At 44.7% G+C, this 14993-nt stretch overlaps 1 protein-coding gene across 1 annotated transcript; it reads right to left on the reverse strand.

The window, feature by feature from the left end:
- Positions 1-407: 407 nt before the first annotated feature.
- On the reverse strand, positions 408-9579 carry LEPROT (leptin receptor overlapping transcript). Its single transcript, XM_074961582.1, has 4 exons — positions 9470-9579; positions 6547-6622; positions 5463-5649; positions 408-4069 (listed from the first exon to the last, which is right to left on the reverse strand). Exons 1-4 carry the CDS (start codon positions 9483-9485, stop codon positions 3953-3955), a joined length of 396 nt encoding a protein of 131 aa, XP_074817683.1. The 5' UTR covers positions 9486-9579; the 3' UTR covers positions 408-3952.
- Between the last annotated feature and the right edge of the window lie 5414 nt (positions 9580-14993).

Here is a 14993-nt window from a genome sequence, read left to right on the forward strand (position 1 = left end):
CACAGCATTTTCATCAGGTTTAATAAGCACGCTAGAATGTGGTTTAAACCCAGGTGCAGTGGAACAGTGTTCTTAAGATGGTTATGGTGACAAGTGCCAACAGGATGCAAGCATGGCAGAACAATGTTCCAAAAGCATATTCTAATCTAGGCAGATAACAGTAACTGTTCCTATCTGAATTAGAATACGGTTTTTGAAATTGTACTGTTTTTGAAAATTGTTTCACTATGCGTTGATCCCATCAGCACTGACCATCTAGGCAGGTCATTATACTTGCTCTAGCATGTTAATGATGCTTTTGTTTCTTAGCCTCTCTCTTTGTTAGGTATAATAAAAGGCAGAGAATTTTAAAAAACATTCAAAACAGAACCCACAAAAGACAGACACAGGACAACTTGAGTGTCATCTACATTTAGGCAGTTTTATTAGACAACTTGAAAAAAGATGAGTGCTTTAATTTACAAATGTATTAATAATTTCAGTAACCTGGCAATTATGGAAAAGAAATATTTTACAAACATTACAAAAGTTGTACTCTATTTTGAAATACAGAAAAGGCTATTAGTCAACAGTAAAGATATATATTATGTGATGATAGTTTTTCAATCCGATTGCAAAATAGTTTTCTTATGTCTATGCCTTCTCAAATGTACAATAAATCTTGAGGCTAAGGCACTTTGGATATATATTCACTAGCATATAAGAAAAAACATTTTAAGGAGACTGCAATAAATGGATGCTCTTATGCCTAGTAGTGGCTGTCAGCGCACCAGACTCTTGTGAATGGGCACAGCTCTTGACAAATAAACTGAAGGCTATTTCTTCCTACTTCTGATAATTTAACTAAAGGTTAATTCAGGCAAATTTAGATTTAAGGAGGCCAGATGAGAATTCTGAGATTTAAACTCTTCATTCACTTTAACTATTATTTCAACTTCTTTTAAAAAAGGAAAACTGTGATGATAATTGCATGGAAACTGACAGTGAGAATTAGTGTATGGAGCAATTTTTCAGGAAAAAATGTTTACGGTCTCCACCCAACTATGTTTACTGTCTCCAACCAGCTATCTACTGATTTGTAATGTACCCACCCTGATGGTAGCTAGGTGCAACACAAAAAGTCTTCAAAGCATTAGAGCAGCCTCAGTAGGACCTGGTTTTCTGTTCCTCCCATTCTTTTTAAAAGATTGTTTCTGATGCTGATTAAGAAGGGGATATTGATAGTTAATGTCTCAGTCTCTTTATTTCCATGGAACTGCAACAAACCCCCCTTTTTGAGAAAAAAAAAAAAATCACCACCACCTTAAAGAAAATTCTTTGGAGTGGTAACTGTGAAATGTGTTTAGTGCATCCTCTTCATTTCTGTGTATCAAGTCCAAAGAGTGAAATATGAAACATTCATTTAAACCCCGAGTGACCAATCCTTTATTCAAATTAGTTCCATTAAATTTAATGGGGCAACTCACAAGCTTAGTTATCTGCAGGATCCAACACCATGTGTACTTTAAACTATCCTTTCCTTATTTTTCACTCAACTAAATGGTGGAGTGAAAGAACAGCAATTCGTGATACAAAAAATTACTTCTTCAAAATCCAGGCAAAACAGATAAACCAAAAGTGAATTTTCCTCAAACAGCTCAACTCGTAATTTGAGCACGTAACTTCCCTGAGTAATATTTTACAATTATAACATTCTACACTAAAATCAGCATAGTGCAACAAATTTTACACATAAGGATAGTGGCCTTGATTATGAAAGTCATGAACAAAAACACAAGAATGTTTGCTGATGTTTGACATCATACTCCTCTGTTAAATATCCTACAGTGAAGGCTAGCAATGATAATTTTAAAGAGGCCAGGAAAACTAACCTTTAAGGAAGTGTTTTACAAGAAAAATTGTGTTTCAGATACACTTAATGATTTTCAGTTTCCTTCAGTTTGAAAATGCAGCAAATAGCAAATGCTACATCTAATCTTCAGTGCTGTGGAAACTTTCATCACATCAATATAGTGCAGTCTCAACTTGGAAGATAAAATAACGGTTTTGCGTCTAAACAAATTTAAAACTATATCTATGTGAAATATATAATAAGCAACATATTCCTATCAGCAAAGTGAAATTTGAGTACATTGCATTATTTGTGTTTCAAAAATATTTTCAGTTTACATTTTTTTCATTGATAAGAAGGATAAACCAAAGTCCACAGTCTCAAAGCATTGACATAGCAGTAATTAATTTTTAAGCCTTTATTTGTGTGGAAATCCACAGGATGTCAATTGTGGGAAGTTATTTTGGACATCAAATGCTTGTGCAGATATTTTTCTAGATTAGGGGAGATAGCATACGTCAGTTCCATAGGCCAGACTCTTCATGGGTGTTGCATATTTATTCATGGTATTTTATTCTCCATATCTTCACAGGCTGGCAACATTCAGTTATGAATAAACAAGTTGCAAATATGCAAGCATGAAAATTGTTCTCTCTCAAATTGCTATTCCACAAAACTGGTGATTAAAATATCTACCCAATCTAAATATTCAGTTTCTTCTAATTGCAAATGTCAGAATTTGATGCACCCATTTTTCTATGACAAAATAAATTAGAGTTTCTAGTTCCTTGCGCCTTTTCAGGTGTACTGAAATTTATTACATATGCCTCTAAAGTTAAGGTCACGTCAGAATAAACCTCTACAAAATTAAATGCTTCCTTCACAATCTGAAGGATTCACTGTCTCAGAGTAGTAAAATTTGCTAATATAATAATAGTGTGATTATGTAAATGTTTATTAGAATAATGACATTTAAAATATATTGTACTGTTTGAATATTACCATTTTTTCTTACAAGAGTTGAAAGTAAGAGTTTGAGTAAAAGTATTTTAAAAAAATTGACAAGAATTGAGGAAATACCAAGTCCTATAGTATCTGCTGTATTAAAGATGTCTAACTGGAACACTTCACTTCTTTATAATTCAGGCATTTGACTCACAATACAACAGAGGTGTTCAATGCATTCTGATTATAAACTTTCTGACAGCAGTTTGAAATATTTCTTTGGTGGGGAAACTATACATAAGAAGTAATGTCAGTTTATAACATGGTAAGACATTAAAATGGAGTTATTATCAGATTACCCCCAACATACACCCACAGTTACAACTAGAGTAGGATGAAAACACAATATTTTCCTTTTCTATTTGTTGAATGCTGAATACGAGTGGAGGGGAGGGTGTTTGTTGAATCTACTTCCCTTTACCTGTAGTAGTGAGTTCCAAGACCAGATGTGGTTCTGGGGGTGCACTGTGGGCCATTAATACAAAGGTGAGCCTGAGAATGCAGAGAAATTACAACACAGCATCCTAGAACATCCAACACTTCTCACTCTCCCTTTATCGTGGATTAGAAAAGAGAAACTTGGCAGCAGCTATTATAGGTATTCAATGGGTTTTGGTTTTTTTAAAACTGAGAGAACAAGCTACTGAAAATTACAATTATTTGAATACAAAGGCAAATATTTGTTCCATCCTAGTCACAAAACGGAAGTTAATCAAGTTAGCGAAACCAGGAGACTAAACAGTAGAGTCAATATACAGGCCCATTTTGATTATGCTGTTAGAAATGTCAGATATGTTAGCTGACTTCCAACATACATACCAATAGTATTATATCAAAATTAAAAACTAAAAATCAATAAAATAGTGCACACTGTGTAAACAAAGATTTAAGGACAGATTTAGCAATTGTGATCTCAGCTTATTCTGTACCTATTTAAAAAAAGCTGTCAGAAGGCTCTTTGCCCTTAATTTGGCTGACATACAAGTGTAAAAAAGCATAATTATGTTCGGATAGCGTAAGGCTACATGTGCGGGCACAAAGATTCCTACATACACACATACATATATACAGCATATAAACGTGTGTGTTGCATATCACCATCATTATAGTGAAGTCCTACCACTGCTCCCAGCTAAAGTCATCTCCTCTACCAAATACAAGAAAAAAGCCTAAAATGGTAAGAAAAATGACTGCGTTGCCAGCTAGCACAAGACCACAGGCTCCCCACTTGATCTGAAATACAAGAGGAGAAGAAAAAAAATCCTTATTTGGTTTACATAATGTGTACAGTTCTGTGTTACTTTCATGCATTAGATAAGCTAAATGAAATATTACACATGGGTGCTAAAAGCATAAGGGAAAAGACCAACAAACAATTGATTCAGTTCAAGCATTCAATTAGCAACCACTGAAATAACTAGTATTATACTTGTAAATTCTCCCTTCATTAGACAGTCTTCTTTAATACACTATCTTTCAGAACTAAATAATTATCTTAAAGCAGAATCCTCTTGGCGAAGAGAACAAATAATACAGTATACAGAGAATTCTTTCAAACTCAATGCTTTCTCCTAGCTTTTATGCATTACAAATTGGAAGATATTCCATAAAATCAAGGCAAGGAATAACAATGAACAATAATTTGCAAAAATAAATAGCAATAGCTTTTTGTAGCCAAACAATCCCATGCCCCAGTCTTAAAAATATTTTGCACTTAGGAGATGTTGCTAGGGATTAGAGTACCCTCTTGTGGGCATTTCTGGTTTTGCCTACTGTCAAAAACCTACAACTGCTAAAACAATTTGTTTTTATATAGGTTTCAGAGTGGTAGCCGTGTTAGTCTGTATCAGCAAAAAGAACGAGGAGGACTTGTGGCACCTTAGAGACTAACAAATTTATTTGGGCATAAGCTTTCGTGGGCTAAAGTCCACTGCATGCATCTGATTAAGCGGGTTTTAGCTCACGAAAGCTTATGCCCAAATAAAACTGTTTTTATATAGTGTCCTTCATACAGAGCATTACAAAATACATTAGAATGAAGCGTACAAAAGCCTAAGCAGAAGAGGAAGTCTATAAAGTGATATTAAGAAAAAAAGTGTTTCAGTAATTTAGCAGCAGGGAGGAAAGAGTTCCACGTACATGGCAAAGAACCAGTGTCAGATTGAATCCATCCCACAGAGGAGCAGCTCAGGGATGGGGCAGAGAGGAATGGACTTAGTGGGTGGATAAAAGGTAGGGCAGAGCAAGTCTGTGGAATGTTTTGAAAACCAAGAAGGTAATTTCTTTAAACAAGAATTTCATTTTGGCCACATAATTTTGGAAACCCTAAATTGCAGTAAACAGAATTTTTAAAAACCAGAATAAGAGAGCTGTAATACCCAAGACAGGAAAGGAACAGGCATAGATACAGATTTCAGAAGAGCCACTATCAAGAATTCTGGAAATGGGAGTAGGCAGACTAGTTAAGGATCTTAAGGGATGAGAATGAAAGTTCATGAATAAAAATGACTCCCAAGATTTGAGCTGAAAAGAGCAACAATATAAGCTAGGCAGGGGCATGAGAACTGTCAACAAATGTGCAACAGTAGTAAGTTTCTTATCATAAGAAAGAGTCAGCAGAACGTACCGCTTCAACACGAGCAAGAATTATAGGCATTCCAAAGGCAGAAACAACAATTCCAGTTGTGAAGAAATATGCCAATTCCCTGCAGGCACTGCTAGCAGCATCAGTGTCATCGCTTACTCTTTTTGCAATGAAGTGAGGAATGGGACAAAGGACGTAAAATATCAAGACAAACAGGGGCCAGTACACACTGTGGGAGAAAAAGCCCCAAAAAGAAAAAGTTACTTTTCACATTGAAATCAAATCAGACAGACAACTTTATAGATTTCAAAGGGATTTTCACATACACAAAATTAAGTGTGTGTGTCTTTGTAAGATCAGGACCAATGTTTGTACTAAATAACCTACTTTTTAGCCTTTTGATTATCAGAAAACAATTGATATGTAAGCATGTTTAGTCACTATTGGAAAAGGTATATCTAATAGTTAATCTTAAAACTCAGTGAATTTTACAGTTATTTTTATATACTTTTTCAAAAATAAACCATCTGGTTGTTGTTTAGAATTAGTAAAATTTAAATATCATTTGTATTTTTTTTAACGCTGCTTGTGAATGTCAGATAAATTCACCTCTACTCCATTCAGTATTACTATTTTAATAAAATCAGTAAAATATTAAAATCAAATCAATACTAGAGAAATCTATTGCAAAAATACTACTACAAAGTTAAAATTACAGACTCATTAAACAATACTATATTGCTACCCGAGACTCAGTGTACAATGATTTTAGTCCAGTTTTTACAGGAGTTAAACATCAATGAAAATAGTGGATTTATAATAACTATAGCCCCATTACCAACTGTTGGTTCTGGACCTTACAATGGTGTTCTAGGACAGTAGGTTTAACATGAATAATCATAATGCAAAGCTAAATGGGTTACAAAGCCATCCAATCAGAATCCACAATTCTTAGTTAACTACTGAACTTACCTTTTAGCTAATAAAACAATGGTTAAATGTGCATACTCCAAATTATATGGGACCGACATACAACTAGACTGCATATGTGTATTTACATGGGCAGTTCAAGAACACAAAGTTAGAACAAAGTCAATTTTTATTTTTGAACTGAATTATTTCTTACCCATAATATTCTAGGGCACATCCCAACATAAGAAACGTTAGACCAATGGCTCCACTGAAGGATAAACCAACAAGGGCTGTACAAGAACAAAGAAATGGACTGTTATGCTGAAAACTCAAAACAAAACAATAATTATTATAACTTTAAGAGGAAGGCACCCTGACATTGTCACAGCAACACTTTCTCCAAGACTCAGTAAAAACTGCCCTTGACTTGAATCAGCAGCTGCAATGCAAAGTGATTCATTATTTCAATTCATTGTGTGACTTGGTTACAATTGATAATTGTAGCAGACACATTCCTCATTCGTTTGATTTTTATTCTGCACCTTTTCTGCTCTTGATACCATATTCTTTGTTGAATGACCATAGCAACAACTTATTGATGCTTCAAAATAGAATTTAAGGGATTTTTACTCTTTTTAAAGTTTCATTAAAATCTAATAATAGCATTTTTATACCTTGTGAAATCAAGACACACCACAACACAAATAAGGCTTTTATTAGACTTTAAACCATTCCCTACATTGTTTGCAATCCACACACTGTAGCAACCTAAGTGTGCATGGAAAGCAAAAAATGAAACCAGCAAGTCTCTCTCATTACCCCCAAGGTAAAAAAGGCCAAGGTATCATTGGATCCTGATCTTTGAGGATAAGGCCTTTTGTAACATCACTTCAAGACTTCCAAAATTATTCACAACTTTTACAGATGTCAGCCACTTCAGGGAACACGAGGGTGACCAGACAGCAAGTGTGAAAAATCAGGACGGGGGTGGAAGGTAATAGGAGCCTATATAAGAAAAAGACCCAAAAATCCAGACCGTCCCTATAAAATTGGGACATCTAGTCATCTAGGGAACACCTGCGGAAGGGTGCGGGAGCTGGAGAGCTACTCTGGATGCAAAACGAGAAACAGAAGATCCAGAGAACGGAGTGAGACCAGATTCGGGGGCAGAGAGGATGGGGAAAAAGCAGAGGTGTGTGAGGGGGCCACAAGGGAGAACTGGGGGTGTCCAGACTCGGAGGCGAGGGGGAACAGTGGGGAGAAATGGAGGTGGGTCCAGGACAGAAGGAATGGGAGAATCGGGGATGTCAGGGAGACTGAGAGGGGCAAGGGGCAGAGCGAGGTGAGGAGGAACAAGGACAACCCAGTGAGGGAGAGGTGACGAGGCTCGGGGAGGAGGGAACAGGAGGAACTCGGCAATGTTGTGGCTCAGGAGAAGGAATCGGGGTGTCCAGGCTCGGGGTGGAGGCAAATCAAGAATGACAAGGCTTGAGAGGGTATCATGACTGGGCAAGGAGGGAATCGAGGGGTGACGAGCCTCACAGGAGGGAATTGGGGTGTCCAAGCTCGGGGGGGGGGGGGGGGAATTTGCATGTCGAGGCTTGGGAGGGTACCGTAGCTGGGGGGGCAAGATCAGGAACGATGAGGCTCAGGAGAGTATCATGGTGGTGGTGGGGGAGGCAATTGAGGTGCCCAGGCTTGCGGCGCGGAGAGGAGAATCAGGGTGTCCAGGCTACGGTTGCCAACTTTGGTTGGGCAAATTCCTGGAGACTCCAGGACAATACCCTAGTCCAGGCAACCCTAGTCCAGGCTCTGAAGGGTCCCATGGCTGGGGGGCCGGGGCAGTGGCAGGGGGCAATCTGGGTGTCCAAGCTCAGCTCAGGAATACAGTGGCTCAAAGAGGAGGAATCAGCGGGGGGCGGGGGGGAAGATCAGGATGTCCAGACTCAGGAGAGTAGGGTGTCTGGGAGAGGAGGAAGCAGGGGGTGAGGAGAATCAGGAGAAGGGGATCATGAGTGACAAAACTCGGGAGGATAGAAAGGTTGAGGGCAGGGAATCGGGGGGTGATGAGGCTCGGAATCAGAGGGGTTACAAGGCTCGGGGGGGAGGAATTGGGGGTGACGACGGGAGGAATCGGGGGGTGACGAAGCTTGTGGGGGGGATCGGAGGGACGAGGGGGCTGACGAGGGAAGGAGAGGAGTTGACGAGGCTCGAGGGGGAAATCGGGGGGTGACGAGGGGAAGAGGGGGCCTCATGAGGCTTGGGAGGCAATCGGGGGGTGATGAGGGGAGGAATCGGGGGGTGACAAGGCTCGGAAGGAGGGATCGGGGGGTGACAAGGGGAGGAATCGGGGGGTGACGAGGCTCGGGGGGAGGAATCGGGGGGTGACGAGGCTCGGAAGGGGGAGTCGGGGGAAATCGGGGGGTGACGAGGGGAGGAGGGGGGGCTGATGAAGCTCGAGGGGAGGAATCGGGGAGAGGAATCGAGGGCTGACGAGGCTCGGGGGGGTGACGGGGGGCGCTGACGAGGCTCGGGGGGAAGAATCGGGGGGTGACGAGGCTCGGGGGGGTGACGGGGGGGCTGACGAGGCTCGGAAGGGGGAGTCCGGGGGTGACGACGGGGGTCGGGGGGTGACGAGGGGAGGAGGGGGGGCTGACGAGGCTCGAGGGGAGGAATCGGGGGAAGGAATCGAGGGCTGACGAGGCTCGGGGAGGTGACGGGGGGGCTGACGAGGCTCGGGGGGGAGGAATCGGGGGCTGACGGGGCTCGGGGGGGAGGAATCGGGGGCTGACGGGGCTCGGGGGGGGGAATCGGGGGGTGACGAGGCTGGGGAGGGTGACGGGGGGGCTGACGAGGCTCGGGGGGGAGGAATCGGGGGCTGACGAGGCTCGGGGGGAGGAATCGGGGGCTGACGAGGCTGGGGAGGGTGACGGGGGGGCTGACGAGGCTCAGGGGGGAGGAATCGGGGGCTGACGAGGCTCGGGGGGGAGGAATCGGGGGCTGACGAGGCTCGGGGGGGTGACGGGGGGGCTGACGAGGCTCGGGGGACACTCGGGAGCTCCCCAGGAGCCTGGGGGAAGGTCTCCGGGGCAGGCCTCGGCCGCCCCCGCGCGGGGCTGCGGAGCGCCGCTCGGTACCTTTCACCCCCGCCATGGTCGCGGGGAGCAGAGACTGTAGCGCGAGCTCCGCTTTTCGGGGCGCCGAGCGGATCTGCGGACTGCGGCTACTTCCGGCTTCCGCTAACGGAGACACCCCGCCCCGGTTAGCTCCGCCCCGGCCCCGGCCCCACGTGGCCACAGGGGGCGGGAGCCATTAAAGGGCCCGCGGCGCGAGGCCGCCACTTCCCCACGCGCGGCCCCTGAGGCCCCGCCCCAGAAGGGGGCGCCCGTGTCCATTCCCGCCGTAGCAGCCGCGCTTGTCCACGTGCCCCTCCCCGCGGATCTGGCGGGTGCTTTATTCCCCCTCCCCCCCCGGGGAACCAACCCTCGGGTCCCACTGAAACAACGAGGCGGTTCGAGCCGAGCCCGCGAAAATCTCCGGCGAGGTTTGACAGCGCCTGGGCTCGTCCGCAGCGAGCCTCTGCGACCAGCCGCCCTCTCTCGAGCCCCTTCGCCTGGGCCAGCTGCAGAGGGAGGGCGACCAGGCCCGGGGGTGGGGGAGGAGGAGGACCCTGTCCCGGGGAGACTTTTTCTCTCCCAGGTGTGTCAGTGTAATAAGCCTTGGGGACACAGGAGTCTTGAGCAGGCTGAATACAAATTGCTGCAGCAGCATCAGGCTTTGCTTCTGTTTGCTCTCCTTGTCCTGCTCCTTCCCCCATCAGCCCTACTAGAGTCTTGCAGGAAAAGCAGGTAGACAAGGCCTGCAGTCCTCACCTGAAAGCCTTTGGAAAAAGTTATTTTTCTAGGAGCCGTCTTGTAGTGTTGCCCCGACTTAGCGTGACCAGGTGTCCCAATTTTATAGGCACAGTCCCGATATTTGGGGCTTTTTCTTGTATAGGCTCCTATTACCCCCCACTCCTGTCCCGATTTTTCACACTTGCTACCGGTCACCCTGTCCTGACTTGGCTCATCTAAGGAAACAGCCCGCCAGAAGTCAGCTGGTTTGAATTTAATAATAAAGTTGTGCTCTACAGCCCACTGGTGGTTTGAACCAGAGGTACTGCAAATCCGGATCAGGGGTTGCCACCTAATTGAAACATGAGCACCAAGTTTATTAATTTGTCTCCTATAAAAAAACAGCATCAAGATTATCCAGGTGCACTACAATGTATTACTTCGTTAGATCAGTCTTGCTTAAAGTCACAGTCACTGACATGGGCCCATTAAATGGGTTTGCCATTTGTATGGTAGCGCAGTAGGTGTAGAGAAGGATAAACGTAGCGAAACAAAACAAACTGGTAGACTTTGTGGCAACTGAGAATTACACATTCCACTGTTCTTGGTGTATGTTTGATAGAAATGGAGGCAATATGAAATGTTATGAATACTGTAGGAACTGCAGTGTATTAACCTATGAATACTGATATGTACCAATGGGACCAGGTCAGTGAGGGGAAGTTACTCGATATCGGGTTAGAAGACTTTCTTGTGTGAATGCACTGGGCTAATTCTTAGTGGGGTTAGGGCAGTATTTATTATATGCCTAGACTGCTTGAATTCAGTGGGAACTGCACAAGAAGGCAAAACAATGTCTTTCCAGATACAAATACATATGTACACAGCAGAGACAAGGCGGGTCACCCAATATCTATTATTGGACCAACTTCTGTTGGTGAAAGAGACAAGCTTTGGAGCTACACAGAGCTCTTCTTCAGGTCTGGGAAAGGCACTCAGAGGTCTGGTCTACACTACAGACCTATATCAGTAAAACTACTTCGCTCAGAGTATGAAAAATCCACCCCTGAGCCACAGTTCTAACCAACCTAACCCCCCTTGTAGACAGCACTATGTCAGCTGGAGAGTGTCTCCCACCAACATAGCTACCACCTCTCAGGGAGGTAGATTAACTATGCTGACGTAAGAGCTCTCTCCCATCATCTTAGAGTGTCTTCATTAAAGCGCTATACCTGGCACAGCTGCGCCGATGCAGTGTTTTAAGTGTAGACTGGCCCAGAGTGTCAGAGCTAAATACAAGGGTGGAACAGAAAAGGAGTTAACACGTTGAAAAGACCATTTAAGTGTCAAGACAAAGGAGTGTTATTGGCTTACAGATTGTTGTAATGAGCCATAAATCCAGTGTCTTTATTATGTCCATAATTTTTGGAGCCTAGAAGAGTTATGAATTAAAGTTCCCAGGCTAGCCTTTTGAAGGTGGTGTTCAGGTTTCCTTTGAGGATGAGGACTGAGAGGTCAGATATGGTGCACATTAGGAAGATAGTAGGGCCAGCTTCAAGATCCTGTATCTTGTCTCCAAGACAGCATAAGCCTTGTTTTGCCAGGCTGGTAACTAGACACTAAAAACCTAGAGTTAAAAAGTATTGAGTAGGAGAAGGGCATTCAGTGGTGAGCAGCTGTCTAGGCAAGCAGACTCTGCAGAGGAAATTTGAAGGAGTGGGGATTTCCCACACCCTGGGAATGGTAAGCATTAGGGAAAAGCGGGCGTACTTAGGCTGGTTTATTTTAAAGATTTATTTTATCTTAAGTTCATTTGTTCTAAATAAGTGATACTTTGCTTTAAGGATGCTGCTTGGTCACCCATTACTGCTGTTCTTGGCCCTGAGGTAGTAGAATTGCAGGGTCTGAGCCCAAGTCAAGGCTGCTGCTAAGGTAATCATTGCGGATACACACGGGACTAGCACCCAGCACTTAGAGGGGGTATGCTCAGAGAGTTGTTATCCGCTCTCCTTTGATCTGTGCGGTTGGGCAAGGCAGGGCAGGTATGCGGAGTAGTTTGTTCATGTACATAGGGAAGGCCTTCATATCCTCCTAAGATCTTTCAATTAAACTTTTCTGGAGGTACTCTGCAATCCTCTCCTGAAGGGATGGCAGCCTTATTTCTTCCTCCACAGTAGGCAGCTTTACTGCACCACTCCGCAATCAGTTTGGCTGGTACTATTGCAATAAACTAGATAACAGCATACCAGCCCAGAAGGCTTCGGGAACCAGCAGCATCTGTGCTCTCTGCGTATGTCTGACCCTCAGGAGATACCAGTTAAAATCACCACCGCTGGTAGAAAATAGTGCCAGTACTCCGTACCGTTGCCTGGTTCTGTACCCATTGAAACAGGGGTCACGATTTTATTGTTTCATTCAACCAAAAAATTCCCTCTTCATTTCACCCCAACCTCACCCTGGTGGGCCATGCTCCCCACAGCTGTGGCTGGAGGGCTGTACTGTGGCACTCCAAAGTTGAAGTGTCGATAAGCATGGCTTACATAAAAATTTTGTGGGGAAAAGGAAAGAGCACTCTGAAACTTAACTTATGCTTTCCATTTGGACTGTAAATACGATACATCTGTCTATTTTATCTGTAGCCATGCAGCCTTCAAAGGTGCCCCATCCTACACCCAAATCTGCTAGCATTAGGGTTCCTCTGGGTAGAGTATTTGGGGGTAGGACATCCTGCCCTAGGGTTGCAGTTCCTATGGAGAGTGCAGTAGGAGCTTGGGTTCGGGTTCCTATGGAGAGGGCTTTCCACCTTAGGGTTAGTATTCCTATAGGTAGGATACTTGGAGCTAGGGTGAGGATTCCTATGGGAAAGGCTCCCCACTGTAGGCTCAGGGTTCCTATGAATAGGGTACTTGGTGGTATGGTAGGAGGAAAAAGAAGAGAATATGGGAGACTATGGTCAATAAGATCCTGCAAGCCAGTGCTACATGGACTGTGCTCAGAGTGCCTGGTGGGTGAATACAGCAAACATGGAAAAGAAAAAAAGTGGACAGGAGAATGACCCAGGAGTCGCCCCAGCAAAAAGGAGAGAGAGAGAGATGCACCAGGACATAATGTGGCTTCTTAGGCAGGCAATATAAATACTGTAGACCGGTGTTTCTCAAACTGGGGTCTGCGAGGGTACTCTAGGGAGTCGGCAGGTGTCGCTGATCAACTCCTCCCACTCCCTCCCAGCACCTCCTGCAGGCTGGGGAACAGCTGTTCAGCAGCATGCAGGAGATGCTGGGAGGGAGGGGAAGGAGCAGGGATGGGGCCCGGGGCGGAAAGAGGAGTGGCGGGGTGGAGCAGGAAGAAGTCGGGTGGGGCCTTGGGGGAAGGGGTGGAGTGGAGTGGGGGCAGGGCCTGGGGCTGAGCCAGGGTTTGGGGGGTCTGTGAAAATTTGTAAATCAAAATGGGGATCTTTGGGTTGCTAAAGTTTAGGAAGCACAACTGTAGACTCTTGTCGACCGAGAGGTCCAACAATTATGGGCTCACTTCCTCTTACAATCTATGGAGAGATCCACTTTAGCACCTCTCTACCACCTCCTACAGTCCCCATTGTTTCAGGGACCACATCCCTACCCTTACCAGGCCTCACCAGGGTCGATAATCACAGCTTCAAATACACAGACCTGTGAGAGCCAGAGTTGCTGTAGATGTAGCCAAAGGGGACTGAAATGGACATGTTTTCTACCTTTCTAATTTTCAAGTCTGTTAACATATTTTAGATGTTTATAGTATATTTGTTTGGTAGTTTTACATTTTTGCACTGTTTTTGGTATACAGTAAGTTTCTATTGTTTTGGCAGTGAATGCATTTTTATCACTTCACAACATGTACTGCAGAATGCCTAGTGCTACCCAGCATGCCTCCTGCTTGTTATTGCACAGAACCCACAGGTTCAGTGAAACACAGGGTGCTGCAGGGATCACGCACTGCTGGTGGCACCTCCCCTGGCTGGCTCTGGGGCTGAGCTCTGGTCAGGCATTGTGCTCTCCTCTGGTGATCTCTCTCCCACTGTCCCCTCCTTCTGCTCCAGGAACCAGTTTCCTCTTGATGACTCAGCCCTCCCGCCAGGTCACTCCATGGGTCCCCCTTCTGAGGGGGTATCAAAGTCTTTACTGGACAAATCATCCCACACAGTCCACTGTCCTCTACCTGGTCTGTGCTGCATCTCGAGTGGCTGTGAGGGGAACCCAGGCCCACCCTCTAGTCCAGGTTCCAGCTCAGGGGCCCTCCAGCAGCCAAAGCCTGCACTGTCCTACGTTGTTGCTTTTTCCCTGAGCCTTATCGTAGCTTCCTGGCTTCCCTTCTCTTTAGATTTACCAGCCTCCCACCTCCCTAGGAGCAGCTGTGGACTACCCCCTAGAGTCCTGAACATACCTCCCTCCTCCCAGGGAGTGACTAGAGCCTGCCTTCCTGCTGCACCCAGCACCTGGGCTTTACACAAGCCGCTCCAGTTCCTGCCCAGCTGAGTCTGTTTCCAATTAGCAGCCACTTCACAGCCTAAATCTCTCCCCTTGTTGCTGCTTAATTGATTGATTCCTCCCCCCCATTCAACCTTCTCAGGGCCAGTAGGGGGAATACAGCCCATCCCACAGTGTAATAAGTATAAATGTATACCAAGCAGTGCATAACTCAGGTGCATTAAAAATGTGCTATTGATAAATTTATACCATTACACAATTCATAACCTCCAAAACTTCAGAGCCAAGTAAAGCAGTCCACCATACCTCACTACTGTGGCTGCCCATTAAAGGGATCTTTCAAGGCCTCCCTCAGTTGCATAGCTCTG

The sequence above is a fragment of the Natator depressus genome, chromosome 8 (genome assembly GCF_965152275.1).
Source record: "Natator depressus isolate rNatDep1 chromosome 8, rNatDep2.hap1, whole genome shotgun sequence".
NCBI classification, from domain to species: Eukaryota; Metazoa; Chordata; order Testudines; family Cheloniidae; genus Natator; species Natator depressus.